The 22,063-nt window shown below is 42.8% G+C and overlaps 6 protein-coding genes and 1 long non-coding RNA gene across 11 annotated transcripts; 3 read left to right on the top strand and 4 right to left on the bottom strand.

Moving 5' to 3' along the window:
• Positions 1-722: 722 nt before the first annotated feature.
• On the top strand, positions 723-3,928 carry LOC6577734 (GATOR complex protein MIOS). Its single transcript, XM_002003648.4, has 5 exons — positions 723-1,120; positions 1,196-1,447; positions 1,519-2,449; positions 2,514-3,548; positions 3,608-3,928. The coding sequence occupies exons 1-5, from the start codon at positions 829-831 to the stop codon at positions 3,696-3,698; spliced, it is 2,601 nt and encodes an 866-aa protein (XP_002003684.2). The 5' UTR covers positions 723-828; the 3' UTR covers positions 3,699-3,928.
• A 338-nt stretch (positions 3,929-4,266) lies between these two features.
• Positions 4,267-9,065, top strand: LOC6577733 (tudor and KH domain-containing protein homolog). 4 transcript variants are annotated; one of them, XR_006357233.1, is made up of 6 exons: positions 4,267-4,638; positions 6,468-6,888; positions 7,028-7,846; positions 7,905-8,011; positions 8,077-8,764; positions 8,870-9,065. XR_006357233.1 is itself a non-coding variant. In XM_015165808.3 (5 exons), exons 2-5 carry the CDS (start codon positions 6,584-6,586, stop codon positions 8,571-8,573), a joined length of 1,728 nt encoding a protein of 575 aa, XP_015021294.2. In that variant the 5' UTR covers positions 4,267-4,638; positions 6,468-6,583; the 3' UTR covers positions 8,574-9,065. The 4 variants fall into 4 exon arrangements, 3 of the variants coding, with proteins under 3 accessions (XP_015021294.2, XP_015021293.2, XP_002003683.2); XM_015165808.3 differs by having other exon boundaries at positions 8,077-9,065; XM_015165807.3 differs by lacking the exon at positions 4,267-4,638 and adding an exon at positions 5,402-5,611 and having other exon boundaries at positions 8,077-9,065.
• LOC6577732 (protein C10) lies at positions 9,059-9,582 on the bottom strand. Its single transcript, XM_002003646.4, has one exon. It carries the CDS (start codon positions 9,455-9,457, stop codon positions 9,107-9,109), a length of 351 nt encoding a protein of 116 aa, XP_002003682.1. The 5' UTR covers positions 9,458-9,582; the 3' UTR covers positions 9,059-9,106.
• Positions 9,583-9,708: 126 nt separating this feature from the next.
• On the top strand, positions 9,709-14,002 carry LOC6577731 (Golgi phosphoprotein 3 homolog sauron). The gene is made up of 5 exons (XM_002003645.4): positions 9,709-10,553; positions 12,633-12,760; positions 12,828-12,946; positions 13,005-13,180; positions 13,247-14,002. The coding sequence occupies exons 1-5, from the start codon at positions 10,335-10,337 to the stop codon at positions 13,493-13,495; spliced, it is 891 nt and encodes a 296-aa protein (XP_002003681.1). The 5' UTR covers positions 9,709-10,334; the 3' UTR covers positions 13,496-14,002.
• LOC122757265 lies at positions 11,418-12,117 on the bottom strand. The gene is made up of 2 exons (XR_006357234.1): positions 11,770-12,117; positions 11,418-11,714 (listed from the first exon to the last, which is right to left on the bottom strand). It is a non-coding gene; the product is annotated as an uncharacterized LOC122757265 (long non-coding RNA).
• A 1,299-nt stretch (positions 14,003-15,301) lies between the features above and the next one.
• LOC6577730 (protein transport protein Sec24C) lies at positions 15,302-20,306 on the bottom strand. Its single transcript, XM_032728529.2, has 7 exons — positions 19,716-20,306; positions 18,406-19,449; positions 17,884-18,340; positions 17,709-17,824; positions 16,785-17,652; positions 15,914-16,704; positions 15,302-15,846 (listed from the first exon to the last, which is right to left on the bottom strand). The coding sequence occupies exons 1-7, from the start codon at positions 19,980-19,982 to the stop codon at positions 15,706-15,708; spliced, it is 3,684 nt and encodes a 1,227-aa protein (XP_032584420.2). The 5' UTR covers positions 19,983-20,306; the 3' UTR covers positions 15,302-15,705.
• Positions 20,307-20,647: 341 nt separating this feature from the next.
• Positions 20,648-21,942, bottom strand: LOC6577729 (endonuclease G, mitochondrial). 2 transcript variants are annotated; one of them, XM_002003643.4, is made up of 2 exons: positions 21,622-21,942; positions 20,648-21,547 (listed from the first exon to the last, which is right to left on the bottom strand). In XM_002003643.4, the coding sequence occupies exons 1-2, from the start codon at positions 21,793-21,795 to the stop codon at positions 20,711-20,713; spliced, it is 1,011 nt and encodes a 336-aa protein (XP_002003679.1). In that variant the 5' UTR covers positions 21,796-21,942; the 3' UTR covers positions 20,648-20,710. The 2 variants fall into 2 exon arrangements, with proteins under 2 accessions (XP_002003679.1, XP_015021291.1); XM_015165805.3 differs by having other exon boundaries at positions 21,618-21,709.
• Positions 21,943-22,063: the final 121 nt, after the last annotated feature.

Raw genomic sequence — 22,063 nt, 5'->3', positions numbered from 1 at the left:
GATTGAAACTACCAACGCTTCACTCTGAGCAGCCCAGTCACCCAGCGTATATATCAAATTGAGCATATGTGAATGATTACATACATATACACGAATTAAAGACAATTATGTTGATTCACTTGAGTAGTTACCTGAGCGCACCTCTTTGAGTTCTTATGCTTACGCCTATCCGTTACATATGTGTGCATTCAAGTGGAACAATAGATGAACAATATGCTCAAATTGAATGGACGGATGGTCGGAGGGCAAAATAAATTATACATAAATATTTATATGTAATGTACATTAAGAACAATGGCGAATTGTCTCATCTTCGCTCGTTTTCATACTTAAATTTGAAAGTAGGCGCCATCTACAGCCAACGATAGCAGCTAAAGCTCTGATTTACTCAATTGTAATTGGCACGCGAGCGCCATCTACAGTTCGCTATGTATGGTTACAGGTAAGAACTGTTACATATTTGAATGAATGACTATACTTGTATTTGTATAATAAACGAAGCATACATATATATGTATATATATATATATATATATATATATATATAATAAGTCACCGAATCTGGTGTTAAGAGGCTGTTTCGTGAAATCATGAAAACACAAATAGTGGATCTCAGAGTAAATTTACACACACAATTAACAGAATAACAGATTTGCTCCACATGTTAGCAGCTGAACTCGCCGGCACTGTTAGCTTATATCGCTCATTCCTAGCTGCACTATCAGCTGTTTTGTTGTTTGGTTATTATTATTATTTTTTTTTTGTCTTGTTACTGATAAGAAGCGACGCAATTAGATTGTGCCACTAAATGCAAAACATCGCTAAAAGATGAGTGGCAACATACACGGTATCAGTTGGTTTCCCAACTTCCCCGACAAGTTCGTCTCCTGGGGCCAGGAAATAAATTTGTACGAAGTGCGCAACAAAGAGGAATCAACCCAGAAAAGTCGCTTGCCCTACATTCCGGTCAAATTTCTGTCCAACGAGACGCGCTATCAATACGCCCGCTGCGTGGCCACCTCCTATCACAGTGACCAGCCGATCATTGCCGTCGGCCTGGCCGATGGCAAAATTGGCATCTGCAATTTCCGCGACACCTACGACAGCAGCTGGGAGTACAGTATGGCGATATAGCATCCACGTCTCCCGTAAAGCATTCATCAATTTGAGTTTCTTTTATTTCATCTTTTTGCAGCACCTCGACAGCAGCGCATGTGCACGTGTCTTGCCTGGAACGAGCTGGATGCAAATATACTGGCCATTGGCCACGATCGACATCGATCCGATTCATGCATCACGATTTGGGACATTGAACGGGGCGTGCCCAAGGAAACCGCGAATTTCTTTGGCCTGGCCGAGTCGGCAAATTCTTTATGCTGGGACCACAATCATCGTATGCTCATCGCTGGAATGAGCCAAAAACTGATCAAGCTCTTCGATCTACGGCGTAATTTAAGCAAATTTATATAGTTGATGCCTATTTAATATTTGTTCTTCTTCTGCTATGTCTCATTCTAGAGAGCAACACCACCTGCCAGTCCATACAGACGAAGACAGTGCAGGGCCTGTCCGTGGCGCCCAATGGCAACTATCTGTGCAGCTATGTGGACTCTGTGATCATGCTGTGGGATCTGCGCGCCATCGAGCGACCCTTGCGACAGATTCAATCGTCTAGGAATCATATGCAGATCAGCTGGTGCCCCACCCGCACATCGCTGCTGTCGTCACTGCAGCGCGACTCGCCGTACATCACGCTCTACGACATTCGCAGCGTGGACAACGAGTCCTGCCGCGAGGTCTACCATGTGAAACGCCAGATCAGCCCCCTGCCGGCCAAGTATCAGCATAGCGGAAAATTCGCCGCAGTCAACTGGCTGTCCTGGCATCCGCGCGACTTCGAACGAGCTCTGCTACTGGCGGATGCCCTTAATATATTGGAGTTTCGGCTGCCCGCCAGCTTGCATACGGCATTCAGTAATCGGAGCAAGCTACCGCTGCTCATGCAGCGTCCTCTCTATACACCAGCGGCCGTTGGTTCGTCCACAAATAATCAGGAGCCGACGCAGGCGACGAGCAGCTGCAGCACGAACAGTGCCAGCAGCACGCTGAACGAATACAACGCGGGCTCCTCCTTGAGCTTTGATTTTCTGGACCGCGAGCTGTTCGAAGAGGATCTGCTGGAGGAGACGCGACAGCGAGCGATGCAGGACTACGGCATTAAGCCGGACAACACGCGACTCGCTGAACTTCATCTGAGTCCGTATCTGCGCAACGTTTGGGCCACCCTCAACAATATGCACAGCGAGGAGCGCCTGACGGGCCTGAAGGCCACGCTCGGCATCAACCTGGGCCACACCTCGGAGGCGCTGATGGCCAGCTCGCGCATTGAATCCCAGTTGCTGCAGTGGCCCGACGGCATCAACAACTCCAACAAACTGGTTTCCTATAGGTAAGCGCAAAACAACCGCAGCTAACTCTTGGCTCATTTCATCATCCGTTAATCATCGTTGCAGGAGCGAGCAGCGGGACAAGGCTCTGCAGCTATGCGGCTGGTCGTTTGAGCAAGAGCTGGACCGCTTCATCGATGAGCTGTACGCGAACAAGGAGTTCAGTCGGGCGGCCATGATCTGTGTATTCCACCTGAAGGTGCTGGCCGCTTGCAATATATTGTCCCGGGCGGCGGACAAGCAGCGCGATCCGAGCATGTATCGGATCACAGCGATTGCGCTGTCCAGCTTCAATGCGGATCGCTGCAGTTCGACGTGGCGCAACCAGCGCTCCAGTGCGAGCATGCAAATTCAGGATCCGCACTTGCGGGCCATCTTCTCATTCCTCACCCTGGAGGGGGACAATTTCGATGCGGTGCTCCGGGAGGAGGGTATCTCTCTGGCAGATCGCGTGGCCTTCGCCTGCAAATATCTATCGGAAACGAAGCTCACAGAGTACATCAAGCAGCGAATTCAACGCTGCATCGAATGCGGAGACCTGAATGGATTGCTGCTGACCGGCGAGTCCATGGATGGCATCAATATACTGCAGGCCTACATGGATGCCAGCTTTGATGTGCAAACGGTCGCCCTGGTGGCCATCAATTACTTCCGCAACGAGCATTTCGCAGACAATCGCATCCAGTACTGGGTAGCCAGCTACTTGGACTATCTGAACAGTTGGGGCCTGTGGGAGAAGCGAGCGGAGCTGGATATTAAAATAGAGAATATACGCTCCTCGACGCGAACTGCTCGCACCGTCTACCTGTCGTGCAATTTCTGTGGCAAATCCGTGTCGAATGCACTGCTGGATGAGCCGCGACCCCGCAGCACTAGCACCAGCACGAATCGCTTATCCTCGTGTCCCAGTTGCCGGAAGCCACTGCCACGCTGCTCGCTCTGCTTGATGCACATGGGCACCATGATAAATACGAGCGCCAGCGAGAAGACGTCAACGGAGCTGCAGGGCGGCTGGCAAATGAAGCCGTTCTCCAAGTGGTTCTCCTGGTGTCAGACGTGTCGCCACGGTGGCCACACCGAACACATTGTGCAATGGTTTAAGTAAGTCTATTCTAACTATTCACATTGTATTGCGTAATCCGTCTCACATTTGATTGCAGACAGAACTCTGAGTGTCCGGTATCGTCCTGCAACTGTCGCTGCTTTGACATGGATGGCACCAAACCACACGCTTTGCGTGAGATTTCCTAGCTGCTCTACACTACTTGCAACAACAATTACATCAAATACGCCCACGCCATATGGTTCGCCTTAAACTGATAAGTGTTCATTGTACTTAGACAACAGCACATGTGCCCGTAGCTTAAGTTTATTATGACCTACAGCTTACAGCTGCTCGATTGCATTTTTTATTTACATATGTACATATATCAAAATAGCACACACATACATGGCGAAATGATGCCGCTAAAGCAGTTAAATCGATTCAAATTCAAAATTTTTCACATACTTACAGCACTGGCATAGAAACTAGCTTTATCGATTGTCGATAGACATTTCTATTGTATTTGTTGTTTCCTTTATTGTACACCTAATTTTCAGTATAGATTGATTTACTTTTAATATGCAATACTGCAAATTTTTTAAAATCTTGTACTGGATATTGGTTATTAAATAGAAAAATTCAATATCGATTCTAAAACAATATATGATTTATGTTTGCCTGATAAATGAACTAAATCTATGAACGATAATCTCTCGGCTCATTCGATTCAATAGTTTATTCATTTGAGTCAGTGTTAAATTTTGATACAATTCTATTCTACACGTTTTTGTACGCGTATCACACTGTGTAAATTTATATATATTTTTATATTCTTTTAACTATAAACGTTTTTCGTTCAATTAAATACGGTTACCATACATATCTATCAGTTCTACTAAATTAATTGCTCAGCAGTTCGTGACCCCACAGCGGCGAAAGAGCGAAAGAAATCGCAAGTGTGTGTGCAGACCTACAAATTTCGGAAGCAGGGGGCAGACTGAGATTACAATCAACGCACGCTTTGTTACGCATTCCCTTGCACCGCTTTTATTGTTGGCCGTCGATTGTGGTGTCTGTTTATGTGCTAGAGTGGGCCGGGAGATAGGCCAATTCACGTTTTGCTGGTTTCGGTCGGAGTTGAAAATCGTGAGTGCAGCTTGCAAATTAAAAATGCTAATAAACGCTGAGAAAAGCTCGTAATTGGATGTTGCCAAAAATACTCCTAAGCGACTAAGAATAATAATAGACCACAAAAATCATTTGATGTGTTCCCAAAATACAAAATACCTTGTCTGAATATGACGTCGATATTTTGTTGTTGCTGATATTGTTTCTTTAGTCCCAACAATGCGAACTGCGAAAGTTGAAACATTGCCAAATAATTTAAACCTGCTATCAGCGCGTGACCCTCAAATTTCGGAAATTTTATTTTTAAAGAGCTTGACTTTTGATAAATAACTCTTTCTAAACAGCTAGATTGTATATATGGCTTTGAAACGCATCCTTTAATTGTAGACAAAACAGAACTTTAACACTCAACCAACGGCTTATTATGTCATTTAACTAAATTTAGATTTGAACGCACAACGCTGAAATACTTTGCATTTGAAGCTCTCTGGCTTAAGGCGCTCTCCCGCTCTCAATTTTTTAATTATTTCTGTTTTGTCATAACTGTTTATACCTCAATCTTTGCTTCCCTATGCCATTCATGTTTATGTTGTTCCAGTTGTTGCTGCTCATTAAGTGAGCCGGCGAAATGCACAATGAAAACAACAGAAAGTAGCGAGTGTGATTGAGAGTGAGAGAGAGAGAGAGAGAGAGTGAGCAACACAAACAGCTGACGCCATTGAGCAAAACGGCGTCAGTTGAGGGAAAATTCAAATTATTGCAACAGTTATTTATATTGAACAACGCGAGCCGGACAAGCGAGCGCACGTCGCTCTGTCGAGTTTTTATTGTTGTATGCCTCATTATTAAAAATAAACGAAACGATTCCGAACGATACCGAACCTATCCAATAAAACGCTTGATTGAACTGAAGCTTTCCTTGCATATGAATGCAAAGCTTAATGAAAACAAACGACTAAACTAAAATCAACACCTAAAACTTAATATCAAGGTCAGCAGCTTCAAGAAATATCTATAAGGCACACTTTCAGCTGATATCTATATCAGCATATAAATATGTATTTTCATATTCTAATTGCATTTTTGTTTATGCCTCTCGAATAGAGATACAGCGCGGAAAAGTTCTGCTTGCTCAGCATAATTTGCAGTTTTAGTTGCCTAACCAGTATTTGATAAAGTGCATGAAATTGTTCGCCGAAGGAACTTGTCCTTCGCTCCGAATGAACTTCGCCTTCAAAGCTCTCAGTGCCAATGTGCTCTTCCGTGAGCGTTACGTGATCCATTCAAAGTGCACACAGAATTTGACGAGTCTAATTCTCACAATGTTATCCCATAAACTACTCAAGCAGTAGCTATCAAAATCGTTTATATATTCGTCACAGATGCTGTACACATATTGGGAATCACTGTAAATGCGAATGCAGTCATATTCTGGGATAGTTCTGTGAGTATGTATTGCAATTTTGTAGCGCAGTGTAAACGTAAACGTCACATGGCTATTTGTTTTGGTGCTGTCATTTGTGTATCTACCTGCCAAAGAAAAAAGCGAAAAATCTATGAAACATTTATATTGTTTTTGCACTTTTTTCATTAACATCTTGCTGAATTGTTAGTGATAAGAATATTATATAACATTCAATGGAGGATAGAAGATGACGCGCTTCATTGAGCAAACCCATGCTTACGGTTGAGCTGTGGGGAGAAATTCATTTTCGCAGTTGATTTTTTCATTTCTACTTTTTTTATTCATTCCCTGAGCCGCAAATAGCGCCTAGTCAATCACGCAACATACCGTTAGCATATAATGTAGACCTTGAAAAGAGCTTTGGTTTTAACTCTACTTACAGTTTGACGCTAGGCTGTATCCATGCTGCAGCGCCGAACGTAAGGCGCGAGACGACGCAAAGAAGGAAAGTGAAAGATCCTCGATCATCCACACAACAAACACATTCAATAAGACAGAATGTTACGCAATACGCCTTTCGCCGGCACGCCCACTTACAAATTACTGCTAGGCTTTGGCCTCTGCTCGCTGGGCAGCGCCATGCTCTACGCCTACTTCAAGTCCCGCAATGACGACAAGGATGAAACGGGCACGAAGAAGCAAACAGAAGATGGACAAGAACAAATCCAGCAACAGAAACAACAGCAAAAGGAAATCTGTCTCAAAATCGTTGTGGACAATGACCACGTACCGTTGATAATTGGACGCGGCGGCGCCAACATTAAACTAATTGAAGAAAAGACCGGGGCAAAGATAAGATTACGGTAAATATTTAACACAAGTTAACGGAGAAAGAGAAGAGAACGAGCTCTCTCTCTCTCTCTCTCTCCCTCTCTCTCTCTCTCTTTGTTTGTTATCAATATTAAGCAAAATAAAAATAATATTGAACATTGTTATTCGCAGCGATAAGGACAACTCCCACAAGTTCTGCGACATAAACGGCTTGCCCGATGCGGTTAAGGCGGCTCGTGTTATGCTCATCAAGGAGATTGAGCGTGCACCCATTGTCAAGATGGAGCTGCAGGTGCCACAGCGGTTGGCCAACAGGATCAGTGGACGTGGAGGCGAGATAATACAAGACATTAGCCGAGCATCATTGGCTAAGCTCAGCATCGATCTAAATGGACGCAATGGCAAGGCCAAGATCAGCATTGTTGGCAACCAGAAGCAGGTGAACATTGCCCGCAAGCTACTGGACGACCAGATCGAGGAGGATGAGCAGCTGCGACTGGCTGTCGATGAGGTGGAACAGCATCGCGAACCACGACGTTCGCCCAGCTACAGTCTCACCTCCAGCGTGTACTCTTCACAGACATCCCTCAGCTCCCAGCCGCCGCGCGACAAGCTAATGGCCTCTCGTGGAGATGAGAAGCCCATGGAGGTGTATGTCTCGGCAGTTGCATCGCCCACAAAGTTTTGGGTGCAGCTGGTGGGCCCGCAGTCCAAGAAGCTGGACGACATGGTCAAGGAGATGACCACCTACTACAGCAATGCCGAGAATCGCGCCAAGCACCAACTAACCACACCCTACATTGGCCAGATCGTGGCCGCCGTCTTTAAATTCGATGAGAAATGGTATCGCGCCGAGATCGTGGACATTATGCCCAATCAGTATAATCCCAATGAGCAAGTCATCGATCTGTACTTTGTGGACTACGGTGACAGTGAATACATCTCTCCAGCAGATATTTGCGAGCTACGCACCGATTTCCTAACCCTAAGGTTGGCCTATCAATTATTATATTTATGTATCCGCTAATGGCTGCTCAAATGCTTTCAGGTTCCAGGCAGTTGAGTGTTTCTTGGCTAACGTGAAATCAACTATTCCAGATGAACCTAACACTTGGCAGAAGGCATCTATATCCAAGTTCGAGGAATTCACAGAGGGTAAATATCATTTCCTTTTCGCTTCCAAACCAAATTTGTACAAGTGCTAAAATTTGAACAAACAGTTGCCCATTGGCGCAAGCTGATCGCACGGGTAGTTACTTACAAGGAGCGTCCGAAGGTGACGAGCGCCGCCAATGCGTCCGCACGAGATGGTACACCGCTGCCCGGCGTGGAACTGTTCGACCCCACCGAGGGGGCTGAGGTGAACATTGGCGACATGTTGATAATGCAGGGGTATGCCCTGCCACTGGATGATGCATATCCGGTGAGATCGCGCTCCACGTCTCCATCGACTCAGAGTGATTCCACCATCGAGGAGCTGTGCTCCACAAATACGCCCCGAACGCCGCTCACCCCAATGTCGCCCATGTCACTGTCAATCACAAACGATGTGGACAGTGTAGAGGATGCACACTTTGCCAATCAGCTGCAGCACTTGGGGCAGAAGCTGAACGGCAATGACTTGACCCATATCAATCCAGTTCAACTAACCACAGACGACATAAAAAACAGAAATGGAGAAGCCATCAAGAGCACACACAGCGATGTGGCTCGCTAATGCAGATTGGCACTTCTTAATTCTCAAAATTAGTCTAAGCTAAGCTCTCGCCTTATGATAATTGTGGGTAGTCATTGTAAAAAGGCAGCTCACTACCTGATATGTATATAAACCTAAAGAAATTTAAAAGAAAAGGAGAAAAAAAAAAGGAAAACAATACAAAACAATTGTTTAGACTATAAGTAATTAAGGTATTCAAACAATTTCTTTAATTTATCATACGAAATTTGACTGTTTATTGTGCTATATGAACAAAATGCACCAGCATAATTCTTTATTTTTTGTTTATTTAATAGAAATGCCATGTTACTTAGGCTGAAATCAGATGTATCAGATGTAAGTGGCTAAATAATTTTGTAATTTACATAAATTGTACTGGATTATTGCATTATGCCAGATATCAGAGGCACGTCAGAGTCCAGCTTAAGCGTTAAAATTCAAAAATTGTACATCAAGCCCAAAATACAATTCAAAAAACACTGTTGTACTTAATACTATTGCAGTCTCTTTAATGTGCTCAGAGAATAGACCATTCAGATGAGTATATCGTTGGTAGTGTTAATAGCTATAGGTGGCAAGTAAATAGCTCGAATCTGGCTGCGCAGGCGTGCGATTTCCATGTCGTCGCGCTCCATTTCTCGTATGAGCTGCGAGAACTGGACGAGCCCCTCACGATTGCCGGGAAAGCCGTGCAGCTTGATTACCTCCAGCTGCAACTGCATGACCAGTGGGAAGACATGCTGCATCATTAGAATCATTTCTTTGCCCGCTGACGCTTTTGCTTCGGATAGTTTTTTAGAGTTTTCAGGTTGATTCACTGTGCGTATTATATCCATAAGAATTTGCTTTGCACTATCATTATTGAAACTGGCCAGGTAGGACATTTCTAACTAATTATATATATTTATCGTCTTTTATGTTTAAGCAAACAGTACAAAACAAAATATCTCTATATTCCGTCACACACACTGCACATACACACGCTCACCTTGCTCTTTGACACTCACATCGAACTGGCCATTCACAATGTGACGCGAATACAGTGCTGTTAAGTGCCTAAAGCCAGAGAACAGCTGTTCTCTGGTTCACACAGCAAGTTAAATACATTTCGAGCAGAAAAACTGTATACGTTGACCCAAAAACATTTTTTATACATAAATATAATATTTGTTTTTAATTCAGACGTGCAGCATCAATTTTGGTGCAAGAAGTATTACAACCGTGGCGTATGATTCAGTTCATCGTGCGCGACATTGCTCAACACTAGACGAAAAATGTCACGTCGGAGAAACAGAAAAGACACAAAAAATATATTATAAAGCTCATTATGTGCAAGTATTTTAATAGATACAAAATAATATAAAAATATGCAATTGTATATTTAGTATGTGCTTTAATTGATTCGAAAAATTGTTAACGTAAATTATAAAGTTTTAATAAAATATATAAACAACAACGAAGGCGACGTAGTTTTGAGTGCATATCTTTAGTGCGAAAAGAAGAAAAAAAACAAGAAGCGGAAAAAGTGTGACAAAACCAACAAAAAAAGTCAGCAAAACTTGCAGTATAATAATAACACACAAAGTAATAACACGGAGCCACAAACACAGAGAGAGAGAGAGATACACGCACACCAACACGACAGAAGTACACAATAGGCAGCAAAGAGGAGGCAGGTGGCAGCTCAGTCAACAATTGTGCCACACATACAGAAAAAAAATTAATAAAATTAAAAAGTAACCACAAAGAATCATAAACATAATGAATCGTAGCGACGGCTTGGTTAGGCGCGCTGTCAAGCCACGCGAGAATGGAGCCGAAGGCGGTGGAGCTGGTTTGAATGCGAACACACCGGACGACAATCAGGACACGCACGACAGCAACAAGGATCAGGAGGATAACATCGATGATGGCGACTCCAAGGAGACACGTCTTACGCTTATGGAGGAGGTGCTGCTGCTTGGCCTTAAGGATAAAGAGGTGCGTTATTGACGTTTACCTGCAGTCTGATAAGACGTCTTATCAGCTGCGTTTATATCAAATTTTGTTTATCTTTAGTAAATAGTATTCCATTTCACCAATATACATCTACATAGAATCGCATTTTTAGTTTGCTCTTAGTGACGACAGCAAAGTTTTCAAAACTACTTAATTGGCAGCTTCCGTTATTATATTCTGTTTTGGCTACTTCTCACTCATTCGCCAATCGAGCAGTAAAGCAGTATCATCAGTAAAGCTTAAACCATGCTATCGATGTTGTAGGCTTAATTCAAGATGCATTAGTTTGTGTTGAAGTTGTGGGCAATAAATAAGCTTTAAAGCTCAAACTCCGTAACTCTGTTAACAGTATATGGATACAGAGAAAGACACCGAACGAGTTTAGCAGCGAAGCTATCAGAAGTATGCTTTGGTCTTCTTCGCTGTTCAGCTTATCGTCGATTGTGTGAAAGCTGTGTGATTTATCAAGTGGCATAACTGAAATTACACCCATACATCAAACGTCCAACTCTGGACGATCTTTTCAATTGCCTAAAAGCTTGAGGGCAACTGTGATCTATAGAGCTTTATGCCTTGCCGCATTTTGACTTCTGAGCCCCTATGGTCGAGCTCCAACCAATGTGCTTACGCACAGTCTTAAACTTAAACAAGTTTCGCAAGTCTTTCACGCTCATATTCAGCTCATAAGGTGTTCGCTTGCCATTTGCATAATAACGAAATACTCATTAATCTCGCACATGCTTGGCAACAGCTGCTGATTCCAGTGGCTCTCTCATTGTATGTATGTATGTATATGGAGTATCCATACGTGCCCGTATAGGGCTTGCGAATGATACTCATTTTGCCTTTGCCCGTGCAATCGCATTGTGCTTTATTTGCTGCCCTGTTTTATCATCTCGTTCTATGAGCTTGTTTGCTATCGTGTGTGTGTGTGTGTGTGTGTATAGAGCTTGCTTCCACACTCACCCACCACCCCCACACAAGTCGTGGAATTTCGACGTGTCGTTCGCTTTCCACTTGTTCGCTTTGATCGTTTTGTTTCGCATTGGATTGGTTTCTTCTTCCATCTACTGCTTCTGGTGCTGCTGCTGCTGCTGCCACAACTTTTCTTATCAGCAAATAGTTTGTTCTCTTTTCTTTTAGCTAATTATTTAAGGAAGTTACTGTAGTCCGTTCCTATTCTTATTTATGTACTCACTTATCGCAAATAACGTCATTAACGAAATGGTTTTTATAACATTTCAATGGGAATGATAATGGGAAGTCGTTGTTGCAGCCCTCGCATATTTCGAGCTCTGACTCACTAATGGTTATTAGTTAAAATATGTATATATTACATGTATATAATGCTTATATACGATATATCAAATGTGGTTACATTTTACAATTTTCTGGCTCGTTAGTCACAATCGAAGGGCCGCGTTATACATTTCGTTTTAGCTTAAACAAATTCAACTGTTTAAACTTTGAACAGTTGGAAACAACAGCTGTAAAAAGTCGGGAATATGTCAGACCCGTAACAGACTTGCCTAAATTCGACTCTTATATTTAGCTGGAATTAAAAAGAAAAGAATAATCTGATAAACAGTTGTCAAACAAACATTTAAGAGATATATAGAAGAGCATATAAGAAGAGATAATAATATTAATCCATTATAATAGTTGTGCTATATATATCAATTAGAATTATAAGTCCTAATTTTATTGGTATTGCTATTTAGAAATTTATTTGATAGATATGAAATTCCTTATGTATTTTGGTATACATTAATTAAATAAAAGTCAACTATTGTACGAACTTGTACGATAGAGAAAATGAAATTCGAAGCATGAGAGATAAAGATGATGTCGTATATGTTGACGCAAGCATTATAAAATTAGGAAATCAAGTTTAAGCCCAAAGATTGTCAAGAGCCTGAAAATCGACATATAATAATTAGTAAAAGGAGTTAAAAATGCATGAAAATCGATAAATTGCCTTAGTAACAAGATTTGAGCTTCAATTAGAAATGTACAAGTAATTCATATTTAATATATTCTATTGCTTTTTTATTGTAACAGGGTTACACATCTTTCTGGAATGACTGCATATCAAGCGGCTTGCGTGGTTGCATTCTCATTGAGCTGGGCCTGCGTGGACGAGTTATGATCGAGAAGTCGGGCATGCGGCGTCGTGGCTTGTGTACAAGGTATCAACAAAAATCTGATTAGATCCATCATGATCGACACTAATATGTGATTTGCGATTGTGTGTAGAAAGCTAATACTGAAATCGGATCAGCAAACTGGCGATGTTTTGTTGGATGAGGCACTGAAACACATTAAGGAAACAGATCCACCAGAGACGGTGCAGAGTTGGATCGAATATCTAAGCGGTAAGTTTTTCACTTGGAACGGGGAAAAATTTATTTGCTTGAATTTCAATTGTTTCAGGTGAAACTTGGAATCCACTGAAATTGCGCTACCAGCTAAAAAATGTTCGCGAGCGTCTGGCCAAGAACCTCGTCGAAAAGGGTGTGCTCACAACGGAAAAGCAAAACTTTCTGCTCTTTGACATGACGACTCATCCGCTCAGTGATAATGTGGTTAAGTGCCGTCTGGTCAAGAAGGTAAGCTGAGCCGCATATTAAATAATTTTGTCCATTTGTGAACTAATTTTTAAATTTGTATTACAGATACAAGACGCGGTACTTTCCAAGTGGGTGAACGATGCGCAACGCATGGATAAGCGGATGCTAGCACTTATCTTCCTGGCGCACGCCAGTGACGTCATCGAGAATGCATTTGCGCCGCTCAACGACGATGATTACGAGGTGGCCATGAAGCGAGTGCGCGAACTGCTCGACCTCGACTTTGAAGCGGAGGCGGCCAAACCGAATGCAAACGAAATACTTTGGGCTGTGTTTATGGCGTTTACGAAATAGGGCGATTTCCTAACTCCCAAAACCTGGCACCACAGCAGTCAGCAGCAGTACACACACACACAGTCACACACACACACAGTCACACACACACAGTCACACACGCACACTTACAGCTACACTCCCAAGATTTTCACTTTTGGCTGCTTGTTTTCCCACTGAATCGGGTGATTCCAAATGCGCCCGTGCTTCGGATTTCCTTCAGTTAATTTAAAAAAAAAAATAATAATAATAGTACGAGAGACAGTGCGTTGGGTTATAGAAACAGATATGTATATATATTATTTTCTATATTCCGCCCTCAAAATATCCAATGAAAAATCTTTCGTTTTATTTCGTTTATTTTTTGATTATTATTTCATTTTGCAATTTAATTTATATGAACGAAATGCTAGCTATTAGTTGAATTTTACTAACAATTATATGCCGTATTATTCCATAAATTGTGTTCTATGTAATTTGCAACAATTTCGGCATGCGAATAAACAATATATCAAATTTTCATCAGAAGAGGAGTCGTCATTGCTTAAACATAATACAAGTAATTAAGTTGTAAACTGCAAGTTTAAATGATATATTCAATATTTTGAGCTGCGACCGGTTTTTTATGTAATTATATAAACTTAACGTTAATTGTAAGAACTAACTCTGATGCAAGCGCATTAGCATGTTTAGAAATCTGTCATATGAGTGCCCTGAATGTTTGCCTATGCTAGGATTCAATTTAAATTTAAATAAATTCTCTACTTGTAATTTGGAAAACAATTTGAAAAGAAATATACACAGAGTGGCGGATCATGTGAGGGATTGCATCTTAGGCAATGTTTATTTAATTGTTATGAATTTCGGGAACATTGAAATCGAAAACTTTTCTAAACATACAAAACGAAAGAAAAAACAATCTAAAATTTATGTAAATGTAAAATGTGCACGTCAAATAATATAAAATACTAGATATTTAAAGGCCTAATAAATATAATTCAATATAAATATAAAAAAATATATATATACATATATAAATATCTTTTAACAACTTCTTTCAAATTTCTTAGGAAAACCTTTTGATTTCAGCATGCCAAATTTATCTACATTTGAATTTCAATATTTTATTGCAAAAACTTGAAACTTGACGATAGTCAAAATGGAATTTTTTCAGATCTCTGTTTATAAATTTACGAGATATGCAATTTTTGCCAGTACTACGAATAATGATGCATTTTTCCTATATAATTGATTGAATATCATCGGATATTTTTTATTGTAACTCAATCAATAAATTTATTTACTTACGTTTATTAAAATTGAGTAAATTATTTAAGTCTAATGAAAACGATAGTTTTTTTTTTTTTAATATATTTTTTTTAATAAAGTTTTTATTTCCTTTTCAATATTTCTCTTTGCACAAGGATTTTGAGGTTGTGGGGGAGGGAGTGGGTCGCATATACCGATAAAATATTAAAATAATTCTCACAAGAAATTTTTTGGGTATTTATAGATATTAATAATCATTTGAATTACGATACAACAAGTACATTAAGTGTGGATAACGAAATATTGCATGTAGCTAACATATTTTTTGATTTCCAATTTATCCTGATTTCTGGAAAGTATTTCATATCAGCATATACATATATCGAAAATCGATGTGTATACAATATATATATATTGCATCAGGCTTCATTCACTGTTTCGTTTTAAACTAGGAAAATTTCTCGTGTAACTGTGGTGCTGACATTTTTAATTTCATTAAAAATATCCACGTAATTTGAACGGCCATTTTGAAGAAAGAACAAATAAACACGAAAATAATTTGTCTAATTGAAGTTGCTCGTTTAACAAATGTTTATAGCGCAAAAATTCACATACAAACACACACGCACACACAGATAAGCATATAAAATACTTAAGATTGACAAAAGAAATATAGAGAACATGCAAAATGTGTAAAGTTTAATAAAAATTAATGGAAGATTTGTAACGCTCGAAATGATGTCGCGGCTATATGTTTATATGTATATATATATGAATATGTATGTATAACTGAATTTATGTCTGCTCTATATGCTATAAATATGCAAACGCGCTTATTTAAACCGACGACTGCTGAACGAGAGACGACGCATGCGCGCCCGATTCTGTGAGTAGCTCCTGGACCAACGCTCCTCAGTGGAATAGCAGCTCGCAGTCGGTGATTTATGTGAGTTGCCTACGTGCTAACTTAACAGGTCCTTGATCTCCTTATGCATGTGGCACAGGAAATCTACATAGCTAGCCGAGCCGTCTGTGCCTCGATCCTCGATAAGGAAATGCCGGAACACGCTCTCCAGCTTGTCGTTCTGCCGCACACAGGTGACCTGGAAACAGCGAAATGGAGTCAATTAATACCTAAGTTAGTTCACTTAGTTATTCTGCACAACTTACCCGCATGTATCGCGTGCGCTCTTCCATAATCTGGTCGATGATGCCAGTGATGCGACGTGCCAGCGGCGTATCGGCGGTGATTGCGAATCGCTCGGCATTCACCTGTTGCGTGCATTGGACACCGAATACGGATTGCACAAACGACGGCGACAAGGACTGGCCCAGCCAAACAAACATATGCACACCGTTCTCCAGTATGTATGCGCCGTCTTCGGTTATCTTCTCATGTGTGCAGCGCACCGGCGTTGGCAGCGACGTGTCATCGATATCCACGTTGTGTATGGGAATGAAGCGTGGATATAAATAGTTGACCGACATATTCAGATCCATGGCCAGCACAAATTGTATAACATAGGAGCGATCATCCAGAGTCATATCAGAGCCACCAGAGACGGCATCGTTCTTCAGCAAACAGGATGCGTACAGCGGCAATAGCTTCAGGCACTCGGGTAGTATCAATTGGCCAGCGGATGTTGGCGATGTGCAGTGCTTGCGATAGCAGGCCAAAATCTGTGCGGATCGCTGTATGAGATTGTCTTTGACCTGTTTGGGCGAGTGCTCCATCAGCTTGAAACAGGCCTGCTTCGCAAAGAACAGCATCATGGCGTCCAGGTCACAGCTCTTGAATACATCCGCAATAGTTACAGTTACGCGCAGAGCTAAATTCAATATGCGCAAACGTCGCTGCCCACTGCACGATGTATACAGCAGAGCCACCTGTATGTACACATTTTCCTCTGGCGCCAACTTATCATCATGCTTGATCTCAATGCTCACCGACTTGGTGGCATCTGTAAAATGTAAAACAAACAGAATTTGTTATAATTTGTTAAGCAAACCAGATATGTATATTTGCTCGCCGGCGACTTACCAATACTCGCCAGCTCGACGTCAGTGGTATTTGACATGTAGAAGTGTCCGAAGAATTCCGTAGGTCGAATACCCGCCGAGGTGCGAACGCGCATCACTGCATCAAATGCAATCGGACGCGATACGTTCTTAATGATATCTTCAATGAGACGCTTGCCATCGAGCTCGGCCTGGAAGTATGTATACTTGTAGACCTCGCCACCAGTCAGCCGCGACACTTGTCCAATGGTCGCAATGTCAATGTAAGCATTGTTGAACACAAATAGATCCACGGAACAGCCCTGCTGTACGCATTCCTGTCCCAGCTGATTGTACACCGTCGTTTGGGGCGTCAGAACTGTCTTCTCCTTGTCTGTGCCAAGCAGTTTGCGGTCATCGCGATTCTTGAGCTTGCCAGGTGCCTCCGCGATGGGCAGCGTTGAATTGAATACCAATAGCTTGCCAGAGGCATTCGATGCCTTGAGCGCTTCCAGACCGGCCTGTATGGCTGGATAGAGTATAGTTTCTGTTTCCTTGGTGTCGACAAACATGCGTGGTATTTCCTCCATTAACGCATCGATCACCGCCGCCGATTCCTCTGGATGACAGAGGAAACCATCAAGCAGCGGCATAAACATCTCCTGCACATCGCCCACAACCATCATCTGTGGTTGAGCTAAATTGCTTTTGATGTTGTAGAAGTGAACGGTGCTGTTATAAGTTATGAAGCCGACGCGCACCTTTGACTTATCCTGGCCCTGGTCAACCGGCAAATGTTTGAGTATGTTCTTGATTTGCGAGCAAAGCAGATGCACCAATCCGGACTTGATCGTATTGTACGACACATCTATGACGAATATAAACGCGGGCACCTCTGGCGCCGTATTGTTCTAAAAATAAACCAATTCAGCAAAAGAATGGAGACAAATCAAATGAGGACACCTACACGACAGTAATCCTTGGTGGCGAGAAATTCGTAAGTGCCCAAGAGCAGTTCCGGTCGCTCGTGCTTGTCCACACGCTGTCCGGTATGATCCAAGTGCTGATAGTAATCGGGATGCACTACAAGGAATATTTTCATAATTCAATTCAAACAAGTGAGTTGAATGCTTAGCTCTCACCTTCCGTTGTAACCTTGCACATAAGGCACTGGAAACGGCGGCCAGCGTCCACGAACTGCATGTTGGGCGACATATAAGCCTTGCAGCGATTGCAACGTATTGGGCCCATGTCTCCAAAATTGACAATTGGTGGTTCCATTTCGCCTTTGCCAATGCGCGCCAGAGGTGAAATGTTGAGCGTTAGGGGCAGTGCCGTCGTCTTCAACAAATCACCCGTATTGGGTATGCAGTAGAGTGAGGAGCGTATGAAGCGCGGTGAGGAGTTGCCCTGATCGTGCACCACAAACTTCGTGGTTACCAGCGGCGGCAATAGGCCCGGCTGGTTTGTTACAAAGATTCCACCGGCTGCTTGCTGATTTTCAATCATCACCTGTATGGGATTGGGCATTTGATCGGGATCTAGGCGACGCGGCGGCGCCTGTTGATACATACTTCCAGCTCCTGGCATGGGCGGTTGCTGTAACAATAAGTTGATAATGTATAAATATCTTAGCAACAAGATGCATTGCAGCAGATACTTACGTTATAGCCAGGACGGCCGGGTCCTGGTTGGCCAGGATAGCTGCCAGGCTGGGGAGGATAGCCAGGCATGGGCTGTTGCGGTTGCTGACCAGCCTGGGGCGGATAGCCGGGCATTGGCTGAGGCGGATAACCAGGCATGGATGGCTGCTGCAACTGTTGCCCGGGCTGTGGCGGATAGCCGACTGCTGGCGGTGGAGCTGCGCCAAATTGTTGTGGCCCTGCCTGCTGTCCTGGTAATGGAGGTGCACCTGGATATGCCCCCGGAGCCGGAGCCGTACCCGGACCCGGAGCTGGTTGACCAGCATATGAACCTGGAAAGTTGCCAGGTGGTGGCACTCCATAAGAATTACTGCTTGGACCACCAACTGCAGGTGGCTGAGTCCCCATGCCAGGCTGCGCGAATGCAGTTGCTGGAGCACCGCCAGCGGCTGGACGCTGGGGCGGCATGCCAGGCTGCGCAAATGCGGCTGGAGCAGCTGCACCAGGCGGCATCTGCGGTTGACCAGGTCGTCCATAGCCTCCCGCCTGCGTTACAGGTGGCAGTGCCTGTCCAGGAGCTGTGGATGTTGGCGGCAACTGCTGGGCAGATGATTTTGGTGGCATGTGCGGCAAGCCAGCCAAGCTGGCACTATTGAGTGTCATCTGGTTAATGCCGCCCGGTACGTTTTGCGGCATGGTTGCAGCTGCCGATGTTGGCTGAGCCATGTTGGATGCCGCTGATGTGGGCGGAAACATCGACGGCGCTGGCGACGGTGAGGGACCTGCTGCAGCAGCAGAAACTGGCGGAGCCGGAGACGGGGACGGACCTGTCGAGCCGTTTGCATAAGCTGCAGCGTAGGCATTGTTATTGTTGTTAAAATTCATGCCTGAACTAGCCGGGGGCATGGGCTGCGACGTTGGCGGTGCGTTCGAGTTGAATTGATTAAACGGGCCCGATGGTGCAGCGCCAGGAGCTCCACCTCCAGCAGTAGGCATGCCAATCGGTGGCTGCGAGGGCTTTAAGGGATTACCACTCACACTCAGGCCACTCATCGACGTGGTCAACTTTCAAAGGCAGCCAATGAAAGAGAACGAGAGAGACGGGGAGATATAGATAGACATAAAGAGTACTAAATTAACTACATGCTAAAGCAATTCAATTATGTGTACGCTCTTATCAGACAGCTTCCCATATGAAACACTACTTGACCTCTTTACACTGACTGCGACATGAGTAAGTAAAGGAAACATTATCGCCAGGGCCCATAAATTGAACTTATTATTTGTGGCAGTGGCGATTAGGCGACTTGGAAATAGAAGCTTAAGCTCACCTGCTGCTGATAGTTGCCGTTTACATAGGGTTGTTGAGCAGATGTCACTGGAGCACCATATTGTTGTTGTTGTTGTTGGATTGGAGGCTGCTGTTGTGGCTGTTGATGTGGCTGCTGTTGTTGCGGCGGTGGCTGCGATTGCAACGGTTGCTGTTGCTGCTGTTGTTGTTGTTGCTGTGATGGCCAACCCGTCGGTCCCCGTGGAGGCCCCGCTGGATATTGTGGTTGAAATTGTGTCGGCGGTGGACCATACATGTTTGGATTCATTTTTTTATATATTGGCCTGCGAGCAGCGACTCAATATGAGCACATAAAAACGTAGCAACAACTTTCACACACACACAACACACTCTAATTGCAGCTCAAAGTTCGCGTTCTCGTTTTCACGAATTCGAACGATTTCAAACGTTGTTTCGCTGAAATTTGGGCCTAGATGGGTTGTCTAGCGTTTGTTGTGCAATTTTTTGCAGCTTTCGCTGGGTATGAGCGCACAGGTAACGCAGTTTTTAACAAAACTTCCAAGCAAAAACGAACTTCCACGTCAGTTCGCTAATTCGATTTTTTTTCTGCCACTTATTAGTTACATTTGACAGTTTGCCACGTAAAGTTGTCGCCTGTGCGACATATATCGATATTTTTCACAGATGTGCATTGCTAACGATGCTTTCGATATGTTGTGCGATGTTTTTTTTAAATACATACTGTAAATGTGATAGATAAATCGCAGAATTTTTAATTAAAAGTTATTTTCCATTCAAATTAAATAAACTATTATTTATTATGACATGAATCTGTGCTCAGGAATATTCAATTGCAGAATATAATTTAAACCATTGCAGTTGTCGCCATGTAATAAAAATAGTTGTGTATTGATATATCGATACCTAACTACTAAAAATACCGCTGCACAAATAATCATTGCCACTCTGTTATTTAGTTTACAGTTATATTTGAAATGTCAGCAGAAATGTAAAATCGAATATTATTTATGACAATTAATTTCGTAGAGTATTTACATGCATTGAGTGAATTGACTCACTAAAATATGGGCGATTGGTCGGTTGATTGTTAGTTTTATATTGTTTTTTCTCGAAACGCACAGTTGACTGAATACCTTCGAAAAACCGAAGACCAGTATGTCGTTCAATCTCGGCAATATCACAGAGATAATCTGTCAATACGGTGCTGGTGCATGTTGAACTAAGTTTATTATCTATTATGTATCCTTCCATATAGGGAGTACACTCCGGCAGCGGGGGATCAATAATAAGCACCTTGAAATAGTGCGAAGGCATTGGCAATGGAATCCAATCGACAATTTGATATTCTAAACTCCAATCCTCGCCAGGCCGACAACACGGCAAATACATAGGACCCGTATAAACATACACTGAATCGTATTTCTCAGTCATTTGGGAAACATGTTCTTCTAGCTTCCGCCAAATTTCCCGCTTAAATGCTTTGCAAACGCGTGTGGCTCCGCAGCTCAGCACATAGACATCATTGTAGCGGAGGTGCAGGGCATCGCCGTCTCCCTCGGTTGTTAGTTTCCTATAGTTGCCCTTCAAATGCTCACACATCCATTTGGGAGCATTGGTACTTAGGTCTTGCGACACCACATAGTCTTTGTGCACATACAAATTCTCCATGCTGGGCAGGCCATATTTGATTAGATCCAGCAAATCGGGCGATATCGACTCTGGCCTCTTATCGAAAAAGATACTGTTAACCATATCAAATAGCGCATATATCAGACGATCGCGTATTCTGCTTGTCAGACATTTGGAACGGTTCCACAATCTGGCCTCGTGATCCGTTCGAAATGTGGACACCTAAACAGGGAAAAGACATTGATATTGATATTATTCATGCGGAGCTATATCAAAATATATAACAATATACCTACGAGTGGGTATAGTTTTCGTCGATGATGAAACACGTATGGATCAGTTTTGATCATCCAGAACAATTGGCGAATCGCACTCTCCTGCTGGAAATAGGCACCGAACACGAATCCCGTTAAGCCCGCCAGCGCATAGAACGCACAGCTCTGGGCCCCAGGATCTACAATATGTGACATAATGGAATGCAACTAATCTATTTAGGTAACTATGTCTTTTAGTGCCACCTATTTACTATTAATTTTGTGTGGGTTTTTACAGATCTCAATAAACAAGTGACAAATGTTAATGATATCATAGCCTACTAATTTCTGAAGGAAATATACATATATGATGTTTCATATTATAATTAATATAAACTTTTTTAATTTTTTTTTTTTTTTTTTTTTTTTTTTTTTTTGTTTTTGTTTTAGCCTGCTTTAATCGAGTTAAAAATGATTTTCCCAA

Source organism: Drosophila mojavensis, unplaced genomic scaffold, assembly GCF_018153725.1.
Source record: "Drosophila mojavensis isolate 15081-1352.22 unplaced genomic scaffold, ASM1815372v1 contig_36, whole genome shotgun sequence".
Lineage (NCBI taxonomy): Eukaryota > Metazoa > Arthropoda > Insecta > Diptera > Drosophilidae > Drosophila > Drosophila mojavensis.
This window is presented reverse-complemented; position numbering and strand designations above follow the sequence as displayed.